At 41.3% G+C, this 16,672-nt stretch overlaps 2 protein-coding genes across 6 annotated transcripts in view; both read left to right on the forward strand.

Annotated features, from left to right (window-relative positions):
* The window catches only part of nid1a (nidogen 1a), a 35,036-nt gene that overhangs the window by 1,585 nt on the left and 16,779 nt on the right, over positions 1-16,672 (forward strand). Inside the window, exons 2-20 of one of the 2 annotated variants that reach the window (XM_035992698.1) lie at positions 671-976; positions 1,054-1,280; positions 1,364-1,668; positions 1,817-1,957; positions 2,637-2,888; positions 3,191-3,391; positions 3,584-3,817; positions 4,009-4,146; positions 5,287-5,415; positions 6,365-6,508; positions 7,934-8,053; positions 8,520-8,747; positions 8,968-9,140; positions 9,912-10,038; positions 10,151-10,322; positions 10,913-11,070; positions 11,149-11,272; positions 11,993-12,105; positions 12,715-12,880. In XM_035992698.1, coding sequence (XP_035848591.1) covers positions 671-976; positions 1,054-1,280; positions 1,364-1,668; positions 1,817-1,957; positions 2,637-2,888; positions 3,191-3,391; positions 3,584-3,817; positions 4,009-4,146; positions 5,287-5,415; positions 6,365-6,508; positions 7,934-8,053; positions 8,520-8,747; positions 8,968-9,140; positions 9,912-10,038; positions 10,151-10,322; positions 10,913-11,070; positions 11,149-11,272; positions 11,993-12,105; positions 12,715-12,845 — 3,423 coding nt within the window. In that variant the 3' untranslated portion in view covers positions 12,846-12,880. Of the gene's footprint in view, positions 1-670; positions 977-1,053; positions 1,281-1,363; positions 1,669-1,816; positions 1,958-2,636; positions 2,889-3,190; positions 3,392-3,583; positions 3,818-4,008; positions 4,147-5,286; positions 5,416-6,364; positions 6,509-7,933; positions 8,054-8,519; positions 8,748-8,967; positions 9,141-9,911; positions 10,039-10,150; positions 10,323-10,912; positions 11,071-11,148; positions 11,273-11,992; positions 12,106-12,714; positions 13,278-16,672 lie in introns of those variants that run through there. The other variant, XM_031301372.2, reaches the window with a different exon arrangement.
* Positions 14,825-16,672, forward strand: part of lyst (lysosomal trafficking regulator) — a 68,210-nt gene continuing 66,362 nt past the window's right edge. For all 4 annotated transcript variants that reach the window (XM_035992694.1, XM_035992697.1, XM_035992695.1 and 1 more), the window contains exons 1-2: positions 14,825-14,925; positions 16,283-16,567. In XM_035992694.1, the coding sequence (XP_035848587.1) occupies positions 16,487-16,567 (81 nt within the window). In that variant the 5' untranslated portion in view covers positions 14,825-14,925; positions 16,283-16,486. The remainder of the gene's footprint in view (positions 14,926-16,282; positions 16,568-16,672) is intronic.

The following is a 16,672-nucleotide window of genomic DNA, read 5'->3' on the forward strand; positions in this document are numbered from 1 at the left end:
AAGGTTTTATTGTCTCCTCCTGAGTGTGATTCATATTTTACGATATGTTCAGGTATCCACTAACCTTAAAGATCTCTCTCTGCGAGATCAGACTCACTGATCAGTTTCCCAGCTCTATCTTCCATGTTGGCAGGAAGTTTCTGTAATGGAGACTAGTGTGCAATCTTTAGGCTCTCTGGGGCTGCTGTCAGGGGCAAGGAAAGGAAACAGTGTGGCCCGGGCCAGGAATAATGTTAATGTTTTCCCCTGGTCAGGAAGTGAAGGAGCCCTATGTGCAAAGTGTGTGTGTGTGTGTGTGTGTGTGTGTGTGTGTGTGTGTGTGTGTGTGTGTGTGTGTGTGTGCGTGCGCGTGTGTTTTTGACATGAAGCAAGCTTTTTCTTTTTTACAAGCCCATGCATGTGTTCACGTTAAAGTGTGTAAAATCTGTGTTAAATGGCATCTTGTTTGTTCATTAGCGTTTTTGTAGGACATGGCAGCTGACTCGGTTCATTAGTCTAATGAGTGTGGAATAAAGATCAAAGTGGGTCAGACTGGACTGGGTTTGCCTCCGCTGTGAAACAGTTCTTCATGTGTTGTTATCCTAGTAGTTACTCTTAGGACGGTCGTAAGGTGTTGCAATCATCTCATTACTTGTTAATCCCCATTACCACCCTGAGCTTTTCATTTCAGATCAACACCAATGGGTTTGTTGCCACAGCACAGCCAACAAGCGAGTCGACATATCTTGGCAATATGCCCCCAAAATTCGGCATTATTGCAGCTCTGCTAGGAGACCTGGACACAAGTGATGGTGTGGGGAAGGTTTTCTTCCGTCAAGACTCCAGTCCTGATGTTCTAACTCAGGCAGCCCATTACATCAACAGGGCCTTCCCTGAGGACGACGAAGTCAGTCCCACCCATGCTGTGGTGATCACCTGGGTTAATGTCGCCACCCAAGGTGAACCTCAAAGCAGAGGAGATGGCATTGAGAAGAAGGTGAGCATCACATGGTTATTCAAGTTATCCTAGGTTTAAATTGTCATTTACATTCTTTTTAATGTTGTATTACACAGGGAAACACCTTCCAGCTGGTTATTGCATCCCTGGAGACTGCATCGTACGCCATTCTCCTGTACCCAAGGGATGGGATGCAGTTTTCCTCCACGCCTGTACAAGGCAGTAATGTGGTCATGCATGCTGGCTTCAGTAAAGGTTCGGTGCGGGGTTTCCTGTTTTCCAGTCAGGGGCCATACTACCGCACCACCACTGATGACGAGGCATCCGTCAGGGCTTTAACAGAGTAAGTCAGCCAATGGCAGGAACAGCATTTCCTGAACAGTTTTGCTGTTTGGATAATGTTTCAAGTCTCTTTTGTCCTGATAGAGAGACCAACTCTGGCCTGCGGGGTATATGGGTGTACGAGATTGGAACTTCTCCCTATTTTACCAACGTAGCTCCAGGTGAGGTCACTGACCTGCCCACAGAAGCCACACCACAGGGACCCCCTGAGGACTATGAGGAAGCCGCTAATGCAAGGAGGCCTGTGTATAATGATGGACAGCAAGTGCAGTACCCTCCTTACGAGTCAGAAGGGGAGCAGATCGAAGTCCACCCAATTCAGTACCAGCCGCATCAGCCTGACAACCAAGAAGTCTTGGTGGTGGATGACCCAGATATAAATGTAGATGGTGAGTCCACAGGGGAAAGCTATCAGTGTAATTTTCCTCTATGTACTTTGACATAAAATCTTAAAATCTCTTTTTATCATTGAAGATTAGTTAATCAATCAATGGGCTGTTCCTGACATATTCTTACCATGCTTTTCCATGTTTTCAGTGTTCTCATACAACCTGGGGACATGTGCGAGCAATAGAAATAAGTGTTCCCAGTTTGCTGACTGCAGGGACTACTCCAGTGGATACTGCTGCTCCTGTAGACCTGGCTTCTATGGCAATGGGATACAGTGTCTGGCAGAGGGTAATGCTACGCTTCTGCTTTAAGTGGTCACTTTTTATGTTGAAACAAGATTGAAACTGTGGAGTGTTGTCATTTTTGACTGCTTCAGGGAAATGGAGAGGGATGAGTCTGGTTAAAATGCATAAAATACTTTTTTCATGTCACATTCTGTGAGACTAGAGCTCACGTTATGGATTTTGAGCAGTAAACATAAAATACAGAGACATACCATTATGTCTCCAAGCCTAGTAATGCTGCAATGTTTTTCCAAAATTAGCTAGCGTGGCTTCAAAAAAATGTTGTGGTATTGTTTTGGCATAGGATAGCTGAGGACATGAACTTCTTGAGTTCAGAAATCTTCCATAATTGTCTATTACACTACTCCTGAAATTATTTCAGCAAAATGCTGCAATGTTTTTCCTAAATTAGCTAGCATAGCTAGCTAACATAGCTAAAATTGTTACAGGAATGCCACAGTGTTTTCTTTTTCTTTTTCTTTTTAAATATCTTTTGTGGCATTTTTGTGGCATAGGATAGCTGAGGACAGGGACTTATTGTGTTCAGAAATGTTCCATTATTGTCTATTACACTACTCCTGAAATCCTTTGAGCATATTGCAGCAGGCAAATCTATGGTTCAGCTCTGGTGTTTGGTTGCTCTTCTCTGTGACCAACTTTGATGGTTTTGGTTTGTTTTGCAGGAAAGCCACAGAGGATGAATGGTAAAGTGTATGGAAAAGTGTATGTGGGCAACTCTCCTTCTCCAGTGGAGTTCACCAGTAACGATCTCCACTCGTACATTGTGGTAAATGATGGCCGTTCCTATGTGGCCATCAGTGACATCCCTTACACCCTTGGACCTTCACTGCAGCCCCTGTCAGCCCTTGGTGGTGTGATTGGGTGGGCATTTGCTCTGGAGCAGCCTGGCTTCAAGAATGGCTTCAGTATTATTGGTGAGGGAAATATTTCTACAACGCACTAACATTATCTGATAATGTGACACATAGAAGCTTTTCATGTGATTTTCTCATGCTTCAATTAGATATAAAATGACTAAAGTGAACATTCAGGGAGTATAACTCTCTGTAAACAAATGTCAATGTGGTTACAAGCAGTTTGCCATACAGCTGCAGTTTTACTCACTCTGTCCAGCTTAATTCCCCTCACAATACTTCAGCTGAGAAGAAGGCGGTGAGCCAAAGTTCATCCAGGGCCAGGGTCTTAAAGTTAACCTCCCCTTCTCTGTCCTCTGTAGGGGGGGAGTTCACACGGCAGGCTGAGGTGACCTTTTTGCCAGGAAATGAGAAGCTGACCATCAGGCAGGAGTTCAAAGGCATCGATGAGCACGACCACCTGGTGGTGAGCACCACCCTGGAAGGCCGGGTCCCTGAGGTGCTTCATGGCTCCACTGTGCAGATTGACCCTTACTCTGAGATCTACCAGTACAGCAACAACTGTAAGATACAGCTTGAACAGAGACTGACTTTTTTTCTGAATGGAAATGTTACTGGTGTGTTTCTCCTGTCTTTTGCACATGGCCTAACCTCTTTATCCAAAAATTAAAACGAAAGGACTTTCTGCTTTTGCAATCATAACTAATTCATTAAGAAGACAAAAAAAAACCATCTACTTGTTTCTTACCTTACAGTGATCACTTCATCCTCAACTCGGGAATACGTAGTGAGCTCGCCCGACGGCAACACTGACACCAGGACGTTCCAGTGGCGTCAGACCATCACCTTCCAGAGCTGCCAGCATGGCGAGTCTTTCAGAGACATGAAACCCACTCAGATGCTCAGCGTGGACCAGGTCTTTGTCATGTACGACGCTGGTAATAATCTCATCCGGTTCGCCATGAGCAACAAGATCGGGGATATCAATGGTGAGGTCATGGAGATAATTTTTGTCTTCCTGTTTTTGGTCTGCGCTCACTTCCTTCCTAAATTACAACACATAACATCCTGACCAAGGACAGTTTTACTAAAAGTTAAGGCTATTGTTGAATGGTTATTCGGTTTTCACAAGGATTCCCATGAATTGATATTATAGTGGTAACATGGTCCTAATTCTCAGGAGGACAACCAGAGGAGAACCCATGTTTCACTGGAAGACACGGCTGTGACACCAACGCTGTGTGCCGACCTGGACAGGAGACTCAGTTCACCTGCCAGTGTGCTGCTGGCTTCAACGGTGATGGCCGCACATGTTATGGTAAGATTGAAATATGACATAATACGACTTTTGTTTCCAATTGTTTGTAGTAATTCAAACAGTTTCCATATCTGTTAAGAGCCATCCTTTATTAAAGGACAAATCTGGTGCAAAATGAACCTAGGGGTTAATAACACATGTACAGAGTTTGACCGTTCTCTGGGATTTGTTTTCATGCTAATTGAATGTGACCAGTTTTGTCGCAAACCGCTAATTACCTTATAACGCTAGTCGTTGGGGCAAGGGTAAAGTAAAAAGAAATCGCTATTTCTATACCACTAACAAGGCTCAAAATAGCACCACACTTCCATGGTAGCATAACGACGAACGCCGTGCTTGAGCTATGTTACTGGTTACTGGTTGCATGGAGTTCGTAGTTCGACTGGTCATGACCGTTTTCCCAAGATGGCGCCCGCCTGTATACGTGAACGGTACTGTCTTTCTAAACTATCTTTTTAATAAACCGTCTGTACACTTACAAAGTTCTCAATGCTTCGTTTTACATGTAGGGACCCTCATTATGCTACCGTGGAAATGTGGTGCTATTTTGAGCCTTGTTAGTGGTGTAGAAATAGCGATTTCTTTTTACTTTACCCTTGCCCCGAAAACTAGCGTTATAAGGTAATTAGCGGTTTGCCATAAAACTGGTCACATTCAATTAGCATGAAAACAAATCCCAGAGAACTGTTGAACTCGGTACACATGTGTTATTAACCCCTAGGTTCATTTTGCGCTGGATTTGTCCTTTAAGGCTTTCTAAAGCCTTCCTTCCTGGGGAACTGGTCAATTTTACCAATTAGCAGAGAGAGTTCCCCATGGTAAACAAAGTGTCCCATACTCCCAGACCAGGTTAACCCTATATACTGTGGTCCTCATCCACAGTCCATGCTCTACACAACCATGAGGACCAGACAGGAAAGGCCCCGAGGCACATACAGTTGAAAGAGGAAGGAAGCGTCTCAGACGGATGCTATCTTGAAACACTTGTAATTAAGAAACCTAATGAAGCTCTCTCCTCTGATCTCTATCTGATAATGAAGGACACTGATTTGACAAATCCAGACTTCAGAGCCTCAAACTCAAACACGGACCTAATGTGGCAGTTATTAGCATATGATAATTGGCTCTTCTCTTCATCAGACATTGATGAGTGCGGAGAGAATCCTAGGATCTGTGGCTCCCACGCTATCTGCAACAACCAGCCTGGGACCTTCCGTTGTGAATGTGAAGATGGGTATCAGTTCGGCAATGATGGGCAGACCTGCGTTGGTAAATGCAAATTTCAGAAATCTCCCCTAGTATTTGGGATGTATAGGTTCAGACATAAAATGTAATAACATGCATTAAGATATTGAGTAGACCAGGGTGAGCAAGATTTAAAAAAACATGTATTCTTACTAAACATAAGTACACACATAAAACTTTGAATTGACTGTTGCAGTGGCATTATAATTTCAGAGATTATCTAGCAGAAAGTGTGATTAGGTTTACAGTCTACATTGGGTGTGTGTTCATTGGGCCTAGATCAAATGAATACTCCCATTACTCCATATCAGGACAGTTCAGAGTCTTAAAAAAGTCACAGAAAAGTGTACAAGTTAAGCCTGACCTCAAATTTCTTTTCTCACTTTTCTGGTCATCACTGTATGTCACCAGCTGTAACCTACAGTTTATTAAAGAGATAGTTTAACATTTTGGGAAATACGCTTATTTGTGTTCTTGCCGTGAGTTAGATGAGAAGATCAATACCATTCTCTACCAAATATGAAGCTACAACCAGCAGCCAGTTAGCTTAACAGAAATAGGAGAAAACTGCTAGCCTGGTTCTGTTGGAAGATAATAAAATCTGCCTACCACCACCTCTAATTCTCACTAATTCACACATTGTGTCTTGCTTGTTAAATCCATACAAAAACCGAAGGCTAGGTTTCCATATGCTAAGCTAAGCTAACCGTTTTTATTTATCGGACAGATATGAGAGTCATCTATCTCTCAGCAAGAAAGTGAACAAGCATATATGTTTTTTTAAATGTTGAACTATTCCTTTAAGATAAAAAAAAAAAAAAAAAAAATTAAATTTTTTTTTTAAAGTTTAAAAGTGTTATGTAACATTTGGTCTTTTTGACATGCTCTAACATATCAAGTTATTATAACATATCTAACAAATCTTAACTGCTCCGTACCAAAATTAATTAACAGTATTTCTTCTTCTCCTCAGAGGTTAAGCGACCTGTGGATTCCTGTGAAGACGGCACCCATAACTGTGACATTCCTGAGCGCGCTCAGTGCAGCTATTCCGGGGGCTCGTCCTACATCTGCTCCTGCCTGCCAGGGTTCATAGGAGATGGCAGAGCCTGCCAAGGTACGGCATAGAGACACTAAATATATGCTCATGCTCAAGAATGATAACTGGAATAAACTGCCTTTAGTTTGTAGATTACAGAACATCTATAAAATGAGACTCATGCAAAGGTTCCAGAATATACAACATTAATGAGCAATAAATTAAAATAGTAAAATACAGTTCCCATAGTATTATAGAACATATTAATTTTAGTAGGCATAGTACCTTTAACAATTTCATATTATAACATTACACTTGCTGGACTCTATCTGTGGTTTTGCATATTTTAGCCCGTCAATTACTAATTAAAAATAATAGTTGTAGCCATTTAAGCTATGTGAGTTTTAAGACCGATCGTCTTACACACTTCTACTACCTTACACAGATGTGTAAGCAGTGTGCCTAAAAATGACATGCCATCCAACTCACAAAGCAGCAGCTATGATTGAGCAGCTATTTTCTTTTTATTTCTATCTCTATCTCTTTTAACAAGTTCACTTGGGTTACTGTCCTTATCAAAGATTATGTATATTGTTCTTGTTATTGTTGTTATTGCTATTTGGTTGATGTGATTATCTTTGAGTTAATTAATTATAATACTAATGTAATAATTTAATTATTTCTGGAATATAAATAAACCGTTAAAAATCTATAATTACCTGTGGCACACTCCAGGCTTTATACGTGTTGGTGTCTGCAAGAAGAATGTGAGATTTGAGAGTTTGCTGCCAAAAATCATTGCAATCATGAGCGATGTTGTCAGTGAAGCATTGGAGAGGAAGGAAAAACATTAGTGAAAGCCCTGGGATTTGAGTAGCTTCGGGCAATGAGAATGTAATTAGGAATTCATCCTCAAACCTTGAGTGTCAGAGCATCCTTTGTTAAGTTTACAAGGAGAGTGTTTCAAAACTCTCCCTCCTTGCAATTGCCTTATATTGTGAGCAGGAATGTGCTGAAATGAATGGCTGCCTGCATTGTATGGTTCCATCCAAAATCATATGACATGTTTTAAAAATGGTTGGCGGTAATGTGAAAGATTTCTAGTCAACAGGCTAAAAGTAAAATCAAGAACACAAGTAGTCCAGATTTCAAATCCATTCCATTGACTTTAAGCGTATAACTGTTAAACCATCTGCCCAGGACCGGGGGAGGTGAGACTGCTTACATAATACATCTGTAGCGATTGAGCAGTGAAACATGAAAAGCAGATGGAGGTCATGAGTCGGCGTGTTGTTTTTTTTGCCTGGTCCTCATTCATAGTTTCCATTCTTTCCATGCCTCTGCTTGATGTCGTTGGGCACGGACTGACCCAGATCATACTGGAAATCCCTAACCATAAAAGGACGTGACAAATTGGACATGTGGAATTTTTTTTTTTTAGCTTCTACGGTTGATGACTGATTCTTCTCTGTCCTAAGTCATCCTCTTCTCTTCTGCCTGAAGACATAGATGAGTGCCAGCCAGGCAGGTGCCATCAGGACGCTGTGTGTTATAACACCCAGGGATCATTTACCTGCCAGTGCAGGCCAGGTTACCATGGCGACGGCTTCTACTGCTCTCAAGGTAAGTCTTTTGGAATGCCGTCACTTTTTGACAAGCAAACCCGACATCTTACATCATTGTCAGTGGACCAGTCTGGTAACATTTAGCCTGTGCTGCTGCAAGTTTGTTTTGGGAATCTGTCATGAGTTGGAGTTTCGACAGTTTTAGTAATAGTTTTTTTTGATTCAGTTGCAGACTCAATAATAAAAAAAACAAAGCATAATTTTTATTCTCAGAATTGGGTATTCTTCCCATTTGGGCAAGAAGAATGTTTGAAAATGAGTTCCTCGCCAGAGTATATTGGTACCAGCTGGACCCTGTTTTTCATTTTCGAAAGGAATTTGTCATGTCTAACGAGGCATTTGTGTAGCTGAATTTAAAGCAAGAGACAAAAGTAGACATGAATGAACTTGTGAATATGTTTGTGTCATTGTTGCAGGGCATCTGTGTTCACTCTGGAGCTTATTTTTCTAATTTTTCTCTTCAGAGAGGACAAAAACACAATGTGAGAACCACAGAGACAGTCTCCAGGGTTCGTCGGAGTTTGGTCCGCGAGGCCCCCGACCTCCCGTTGGACAGTACATCCCTACATGTGACGAGAACGGTGCCTATGTACCCATGCAGTGCCATGGCAGCACGGGACACTGCTGGTGCGTGGACCGTAACGGGCGGGAGATCCCCGGGACTCGCTCTGGGCCTGGCAGCAGACCAATGTGTGAGTAAATCTCATGTGTTTAACGCTTGACAACAAGGAACAACAGTGTCTTCCACTGTGTATATAAAGCCCAAATATGCATGACCAATGAGCAGCCACAAACACTAACAGAGATCTACAAGCTACATTTTGAAGAGGGGGGTTTTGTTGACAAGAAAACGTTTCTGTTGCTAAACTGATTTGAGGTTGGTTCCCCAATTTTTCTGTTTGTCTCCGGTAGGTATCGACAACGGTGTTGTGCCACCACCTGTTGGACCTACCACTCGACCCGATGTCCACCCCCTGCCTCCAGGAACACACCTGTTGTTTGCCCAGAGCGGCAGGATAGAGCATATCCCGCTGGAAGGTTATGTTATGAAGAAGGGCGATGCCAAGGCTGTCCTCCATCTCCCTGTAAGTTTCTCTGAATAAACTTAATAAATCTTGTAGAGAGAAAGTTTCAACACATTTTCATTTTAAAGTGATATTGTTTAACCATGTCTACTATCTTTATTTTCTCTTATAACCAACATTTTTCTGAGACATTTTAATAATCTTTTCCGTTTATGAAAAGATCTTTGGTTAAAATGTGTGTTATGACATATCATAACACACATTTTTTACTGACTTTATGTCATGAGCTTCACAGCTGCACAAGAAGCATATATAATTACAAAGAAGATGTAAGTTTAAGAGGATAGAAACTCTGAGTTCATCTTATTTGATATGTGTGATAATTCCGATTCTACTAGAGAAAAAGAATCCAAAAAAAGCTACAGTATGTTTGGATTTCTCATTCGTGTATACAACATCAGCTAGGCCTCTTACACAAGCCGCTCCCTGGCTAGTAATAACATTTGCATTCTAGCTCTGCCATTTTTCCATCTGCTTTGTGCATTTAATGCCTGCACTTTATCGGAGGCACATGGTGACATTCACACTAATTACTAACATCAGTCTGACATCTTTAGAACTGCAATCTGCATTTCTTGTTACGCTGATTTCCAAAGCAGCTGGTCTGAAGCCTGGCTGAGTTGCTAAAGCTCAGTGTGTGTCTCTGTTTGTTTGGATTTATGTCTAGACGTTAATGTCTAAAAAATACACATCTGCTCCGTGTTTTTATCTCTGACCACTTGTTTGAACAAAGTGCACTTTAAAGATTGTTGGTTGCTGACCCCTCCACAGGAGAAGGTAATCATCGGAGTGGCTTATGACTGTGTGGAAAAAATGGTCTACTGGACTGAAATCACATCTCCCTCAATCAGCAAGGCCAGCATCCAGGGGGGAGAGCCCATTGCAGTCATTAGATCAGGTAAATGTTCACTGTTATCCTTTACTCTTTCATTTTCAGTCATGTGGCGTGTATGAGAAGGCTGTTTTCATAAGCACGGAAACTGATTTATGTAATGTATCTCTCTCAACAGATGTGGATAGTCCAGAGGGTATCGCCATCGACCACTTGGGACGAACTATGTTCTGGACGGACTCTATGAAGGATCGCATCGAGGTGGCCTCTTTGGACGGGTCTCAGCGTCGTGTTATAATAGACTCTGATCTTGTCAACCCCCGTGCCATTATCACCGACCCTCCCAATGGGTGTGTATCGTTTCACGTTAAACCTTTACACTAAGTTAATTTGTTATAGCTCAATTTGAAACGCAAATGTATCCCCTCTCAGTTCTGATTGGGTAGTACACATTTTAAGGAATAGTTTTTTATTTTTGGAAATACACTTTTTTGCTTTCTTGCTGAAAGTTAAATGAGGAGATCAATAACACTCTCATATCTGTCAATATGAAGCTACAGCCAGCAACCTCATGGTGACAACAGGACTCCAGGAAGTCACCAGGAAGAAACCGTTGGGTACATAACCCCGGTAATAGAAAGATATGAGAGCAGTATATTGACATTCTCATCAAACTCCCTGCAAGAAAGCAAATAAGCTTATGTCCTTAAATGTTAAACTATTAATTTAAATCTTTGTTAATATACATCTGGATAGCATAAAGAGTTTATACGAATATTATTACAAACTCTGTCAGTCCTCGGTACTCACGAGGATCTAAGCAACAACTTTGATTAGCTAATTTTATAGGCAGAAGAATAATGATTTGATTAATATTATGTTACATCTACCAGTAAATATGTTGAGTTTGACAGCGACTCCACACATGTCCTTACAACAGTAATCTATACTGGGCCGACTGGAACCGGGATGCCCCTAAGATCGAGACCTCTTACATGGATGGATCCAACAGAAGGGTGCTGGTTAAAGACGATCTTGGCCTGCCAAACGGCTTGACTTACGACTCTCAGAGCTCTCTGCTTTGTTGGGTAGATGCAGGTATTGTAGATTTCAGACAGATGACTCATCTATGAAATGATGTCTGCCTTGTGATCAGCAATAATCTCTCGCCTGTAGGCACACATAAAATGGAGTGCACACATCCTGGCCACGGTGACCGCAGAAAGATTATGGAGGGCCTTCAGTACCCCTTTGGAATCACATCTTTCGGGAAGAACATCTACTACACTGACTGGCGGAGGTTTGACTTTTTCTATTATCATTAACATTTTCGAAGTCTAGCTTTTTATCCAATAAACAACAAATGGGATGTAAGTAAAAGAAACTATTTTTAGTATTCCAGTTTTTATGTGTACTGTCTACATAATTATTAAAGGTTTAAAAAAAAAAATTTAAATTAGTACGCATTGGAACCTATAGCATTAGGGATATATTGCAGCCTTTATCCAAAGTCCACTGTGCAATGAAAGAACATAGATCTGTCAAAGGTAGAGGAAGGAGAGGATAGGTCAGAGGTCAGAAAGCTCCCCACACTTCAAGCCATGGCCCTTGATGTTCTTCCAGACCACTCTGAAGACTGTGCGGCTGACTCTGTATGTTAGCCGCTGAAAAAATGTGGGGGTTGGCGTGTCTATTTGTGTGCGTGTGTGTGTATGTGGGGTGAGGAAGCATCTTAAAAAGTGGCAGCTGCTTGCAATTTCTCAGCCTCAGCGTCTGTGAATGACCTGCCCAGGGCCTCCCTCTGATCTTGCCAGGGCTGTAGCATTGCTGGAGAAGGTTGCGAGGTGGTGGTGGTGGGGGAGGCACACAAACTATGTCAGTTATGGCTAAGAAAGCTACCCTAACCCTTACTCATTCTTGACAGGCTTTATACAAAACACAGGAAGGCAGGATGCTAACATTTCCCAAGCTGGGATAGTCCCGGATTGCTTTACTCTTGTACTTATTGTGTTTACAACAGAGATGCCGTGATTGCTGTGGACCGCCATGCTGGCAAGGAGTTAGACGAGTTCCAGCCTCAGAAACGAACCAAGATATATGGGATTGCCACAGCCTATGCCCAGTGTCCGTCAGGTAAACATACCAGGGCCATACATTCCATATGAATTCCCCTTAAAATGTTTGCACTGGAAGTCACATTTTTATTGATTTTCTTTTATTTACTGAGCAATTCGTGAGAAAACCCTCCCAGTCCCACTAAAGAACAATTCCTAAAATAACCTGACCCCTTGTACCTTTGGTTGCTACCTCTGAGTCAGGCTTATTATCCATTCCCTTTCCTCTTCAGGACATAGCGGCCCAATTTTGTGACCTCTGTGCCCTCTTTAAAGAACCGCAGACCACGAAACAAGAAAAACTGCAGTTTCTGAAAGCAAGAGGAGGCATTCTGCAGCTAGTATTCATCATTAAGTGTAGGGATGACTGATGTTACTGTGCAACACCAGGCCTCATGCTCTCTGTTAGATAAGGCTGCATGCATAAAGCCAGGGAATGTGGAGTCAAGGGAGGGGGGCCTCCAACATCTGGAGTTTGCTATTTGTTTCCTTTTAAGTATGTATATATCTGTTAAATAAACAGTGGAGAGACTGTTTCCTGTCGTCCCTTGCTATGTTGGCTTATGATTTATACAAATGCCTTGGAATGTGCCGCATTAAGAGTTTGTATGTTTTTTCCTTCCGCCAGGACAAAACTACTGTGCTGTGAACAACGGGGGCTGTACTCACCTCTGTTTAGCAACCCCTACCGGCCGCTCCTGCAAATGTCCTGACAACGCAGTGGGTGTGGGCTGTGTGGACAGAGACAGCGGGTACTGAAAGGAGGCGGCTGTGCTCTGAGAGTTTACACTGTTGTAGGAGTCACTCAGCATTACTAAACTGAAAATGCCACTGAAAACCAGAGGTTAACTTACTGAGCCTTTTTATTGCTCAGTGTTATGCTTATCTACATTTTTACGTTTCCCTTTATAAAATCACAACTGCCGTTGAGAATTGTAAATATAAACACTATTGTTTTTGTCTTTTCCTGAGTGCACATAAAATGAGAATAAAGCTCAAGGGATACATAATTTACTGTGACATTGATCAGAGAAATGCATGGTATCATCTAATGTCAGTTTTGTTACACTGTGGCATGTTCGGATTAGTTTATCTCATGGAAGTATTATTGTGGAATAGGACAAGTGTCTGTACAAGTTGGTGGGGGGAGTTTACATGCTGGGCAGCAAAAGAATAAACATTTTTCTAACATGTCGGTCTGCTGTGTCTGTGACTTTATGTAATAATAGCGACACCGTGTGTTAGGTAGAGTTAATCACAGACGAATGTTTGACGTTATGTTGCGGTAGGTGGCGCCAAAGAAAACCTAGCGGTTGCAATATAGTTTGTAATGTGCAATACTATAATGTGGCAGATAGGGCACTAGGGCAGATTTATATGTAAAATGTAGAAATGTTTATTAGGCCACATTTATGATCTCTAAACCCTACTATTCTTAAAATATTTCTATAGGAGTTGTTTCTGTGGCCCTTAGTTAGATTGATAATGAATCACTTTAAAATTATAGTCTTTTCAGCCCCTTTGCTATAGTATATATGAAATATATATTTTCCACATTGTCATTTATTTCTAATTCGTTTAATAGAAATGTACTTGAATAACCGACTCAGCCACTTGAATAAGTGAATCGTTATAGGGATGGATTTAATTTCCCAGGAGGGCACTGGACTTAATGACCAGCTCTATCATGTTCCTTAACAAGTAATAGGCTACTGAAACCTTTAAACTGCTGTAATAAGTGCTGGAAAAGAGGCATGGCCTATTTTCTAAATGCAATGTGGCAGTGACATTACGTTTCCGCTTTATTGATAAAGGAAACAAAATGATGCCAGCCCCACATTGCACAGCTGCCGCAAAAAGGGAGACACGTGCCTACGTTTATGGTGCATTTAAGGACTCTTGATTAACTCGGAATATAGTAGACTTATTGAAACCACAACATTCCTATTAGGGTTGCAACTACAATATATCATTGATTCATCAGCTGGTTATTGCCACACTGTTATTTATAAACAGCCATTTATATTATGTGTGGTGGTTTATATATGAAATTATATTAAAACATCTCTTTGGCTCCCAGAAGCAGGAAAGTTATTCAAGAATGAGCTGATACAATTTGCTTACTCAGATCGGTATGAAAAGGTCTTTTTTCAACCTAAACAAGCAACGACTGCATAGGCACTGGTCCACCGATTTTACTACCCATTGGCGGATTTACAGAGATGTAACAAACGCACCATCATTCCCGAACAAATGGTTTGATTGATTGGGGAATTCGATGTGTGTTATCCAATGGGAAGCAAAACAGAGGTCAGCGGGCATGTCACCAGCTGTGAGCGCTTATTAAGATATTGCCTCGTCCCTTCCCTCAAACTTGTCTGCGAGGATTGTTTGTGCCCTGGATAACACAGATGGATAAATCAGTCTTTTGGATAAATTCTTATGTGAGATAGAATCATTTTAATTTTAACATATTTAATAATAATTGTGTTTTCAGTGTGTTCTACCGGTTTAGCTACCAGATGACTAAAAAATCAAATTGTCTTTATCTAAAGGGCTCAAACACGAATATTGTAGCTTGTACTTGTCAACTTTGACTTCTACCCTATAAACAAATGCAGATGAAAAATGTCACCGACAAAATTAACTTGAGCATTTGGGATTAACCGTCATTACGTTCAGTCCCTCGCTCAACCGTTGACGTTCTCTTTAACGTTCAAGCAAAGGGACGGTATTGTATGTGACTGCCTCGCAGTCATCGCTGAGGGCAAAATCACACAGCATCTGTCGTCTGCTGGGCGAAGACTAGCATTAGCTGCTTTAATTTGTGGGAACGAAGGGTATGTATGAAAATTAACTGTCCCCACTTAAAACAGGACATTCCGAACGTAAGAAAGATGTAGCTAGCTATTAGCGGACGGTCTGCTTATTTTAGTAAAGGCCGTTAACGATATGTATTCGTTTCTCTGTGCTGCACAGTTTGGACAGCTTACACAGTACGATGCGGTGCAACAGCTAACGTTATGACTGTTCGGAAGATAACTCAAATTCGGGAAATACATTTTGTTACTAAAAATAAGCTGTAGAATCCTTTAGGGATAGCGGCTCTAAGGCTTATATGGTATTTATGCAAATATTAAGGTTAACATTATCGAGATATCTGCTTCTTGCGGTCAAGCTAGCTAGCTAGAACAATAAACGCACAACTATCGAGCATAACTTTCAAAATAAAACATTAAGTGCAACTTTTTCTGAGAAGAAATTCAATCTCACCTTGTAGAATACACGAAATACATTCAATGAAAAGTAAGCACATAGTCTGTGGTACATAAATTAATATCATTCGTATAAACACGTCACACCAAATGTAACTAATATCACAGCTGATTGGGTGGTTTGCCAATGCATCTTAAATATATGCGAAGTTGTCACTTTAAAGCAGAGAAGATAAACGTGTTTAACAAGTAACTTATTATTATTATTATTATTATTATTATAACTGCTTTTTAGGTCAATCATTTTGAGAAATTGCAAAGTGTAGAGGTGTGGTATGGTTGGAACATGGTTGGAATCACCTCACTAGCCACAGACTCAACATTTTTAAATATGGGGACGTAAATGCTTACTATTACATGCATGTGCATATTGTTTTCTTTAGATGTATTTATAAAGTGTTGTGTGTAATTATGCAAAAAAACATCCACACAACACATTTTGACTGTCTTACATATATTCCGATCTATACTATTCATTAATGTGAGAAAATGATCACTGCCTCTCAACTAAATGCGTTTGTGAGCTTTGTAAGACTTTATTGTTAGAATGTAGTAATGAACTAATGAAAATGTTTTATTGGGGTTTCTAGTGAGATTATAGTCTTCATTATAATTACCTACTGCACCTTAGATGATTTTATTTTGAAAACAAAATCCCAAACCGGAAATGGTTTGCTTCAATCTGCCTGGGGATTTGACGCAGGTTCTGTCAGATACCTAGCTAGCTAGCTGAGTGTATTGCTTGAACATGTTTTGTTTTGGTTATGCTACAGAAGCTCTTCTTGGAAGTTTCGGGTTCAAGTCAGGTTTAAGTGCGTCATAAACAACTGTCAGTATCTCAGAGTGCATGGTCAAAAGCGAAAGAGGCGTTGCCAGCATATTGTGTTTTGCTAACCCATGACACTTTGTATTTTTCTACAGAATCACAATTTAAAAGTGGCAAAGCAGCGCAGTGAATCATGAATCTGCTATGAGTGACTCAGGAGAACATTTGGGGCTTCGTTCGGTGCTGTCCGGGGCACTTTCAGCCACATGGAGGATTAGAGAGGACGCCAAAAAAAGAATTTTGTCATTCCTGAGTTCCTCAACGCCCTGACTGGTGTTGTACCTGGAGGTGTGGACGAAATGGCCAGTCCACAGCAGACCGATTTGTCATATGCGTGGGAAAAGTACATGGATTGTAGACTGCAAGGAGCGGATCTGCAGGTAGGCGCTGCTGGCAGACACTATGTAGGCAGAAGCCGGTGCGATAATGGCCCAGCTTCTGTGTCTTTCTCTGGGTGGTGGTGATGCTTACTTTTAGTTTCTAGG

This window comes from Sander lucioperca, chromosome 15 (assembly GCF_008315115.2).
Source record: "Sander lucioperca isolate FBNREF2018 chromosome 15, SLUC_FBN_1.2, whole genome shotgun sequence".
NCBI lineage: Eukaryota > Metazoa > Chordata > Actinopteri > Perciformes > Percidae > Sander > Sander lucioperca.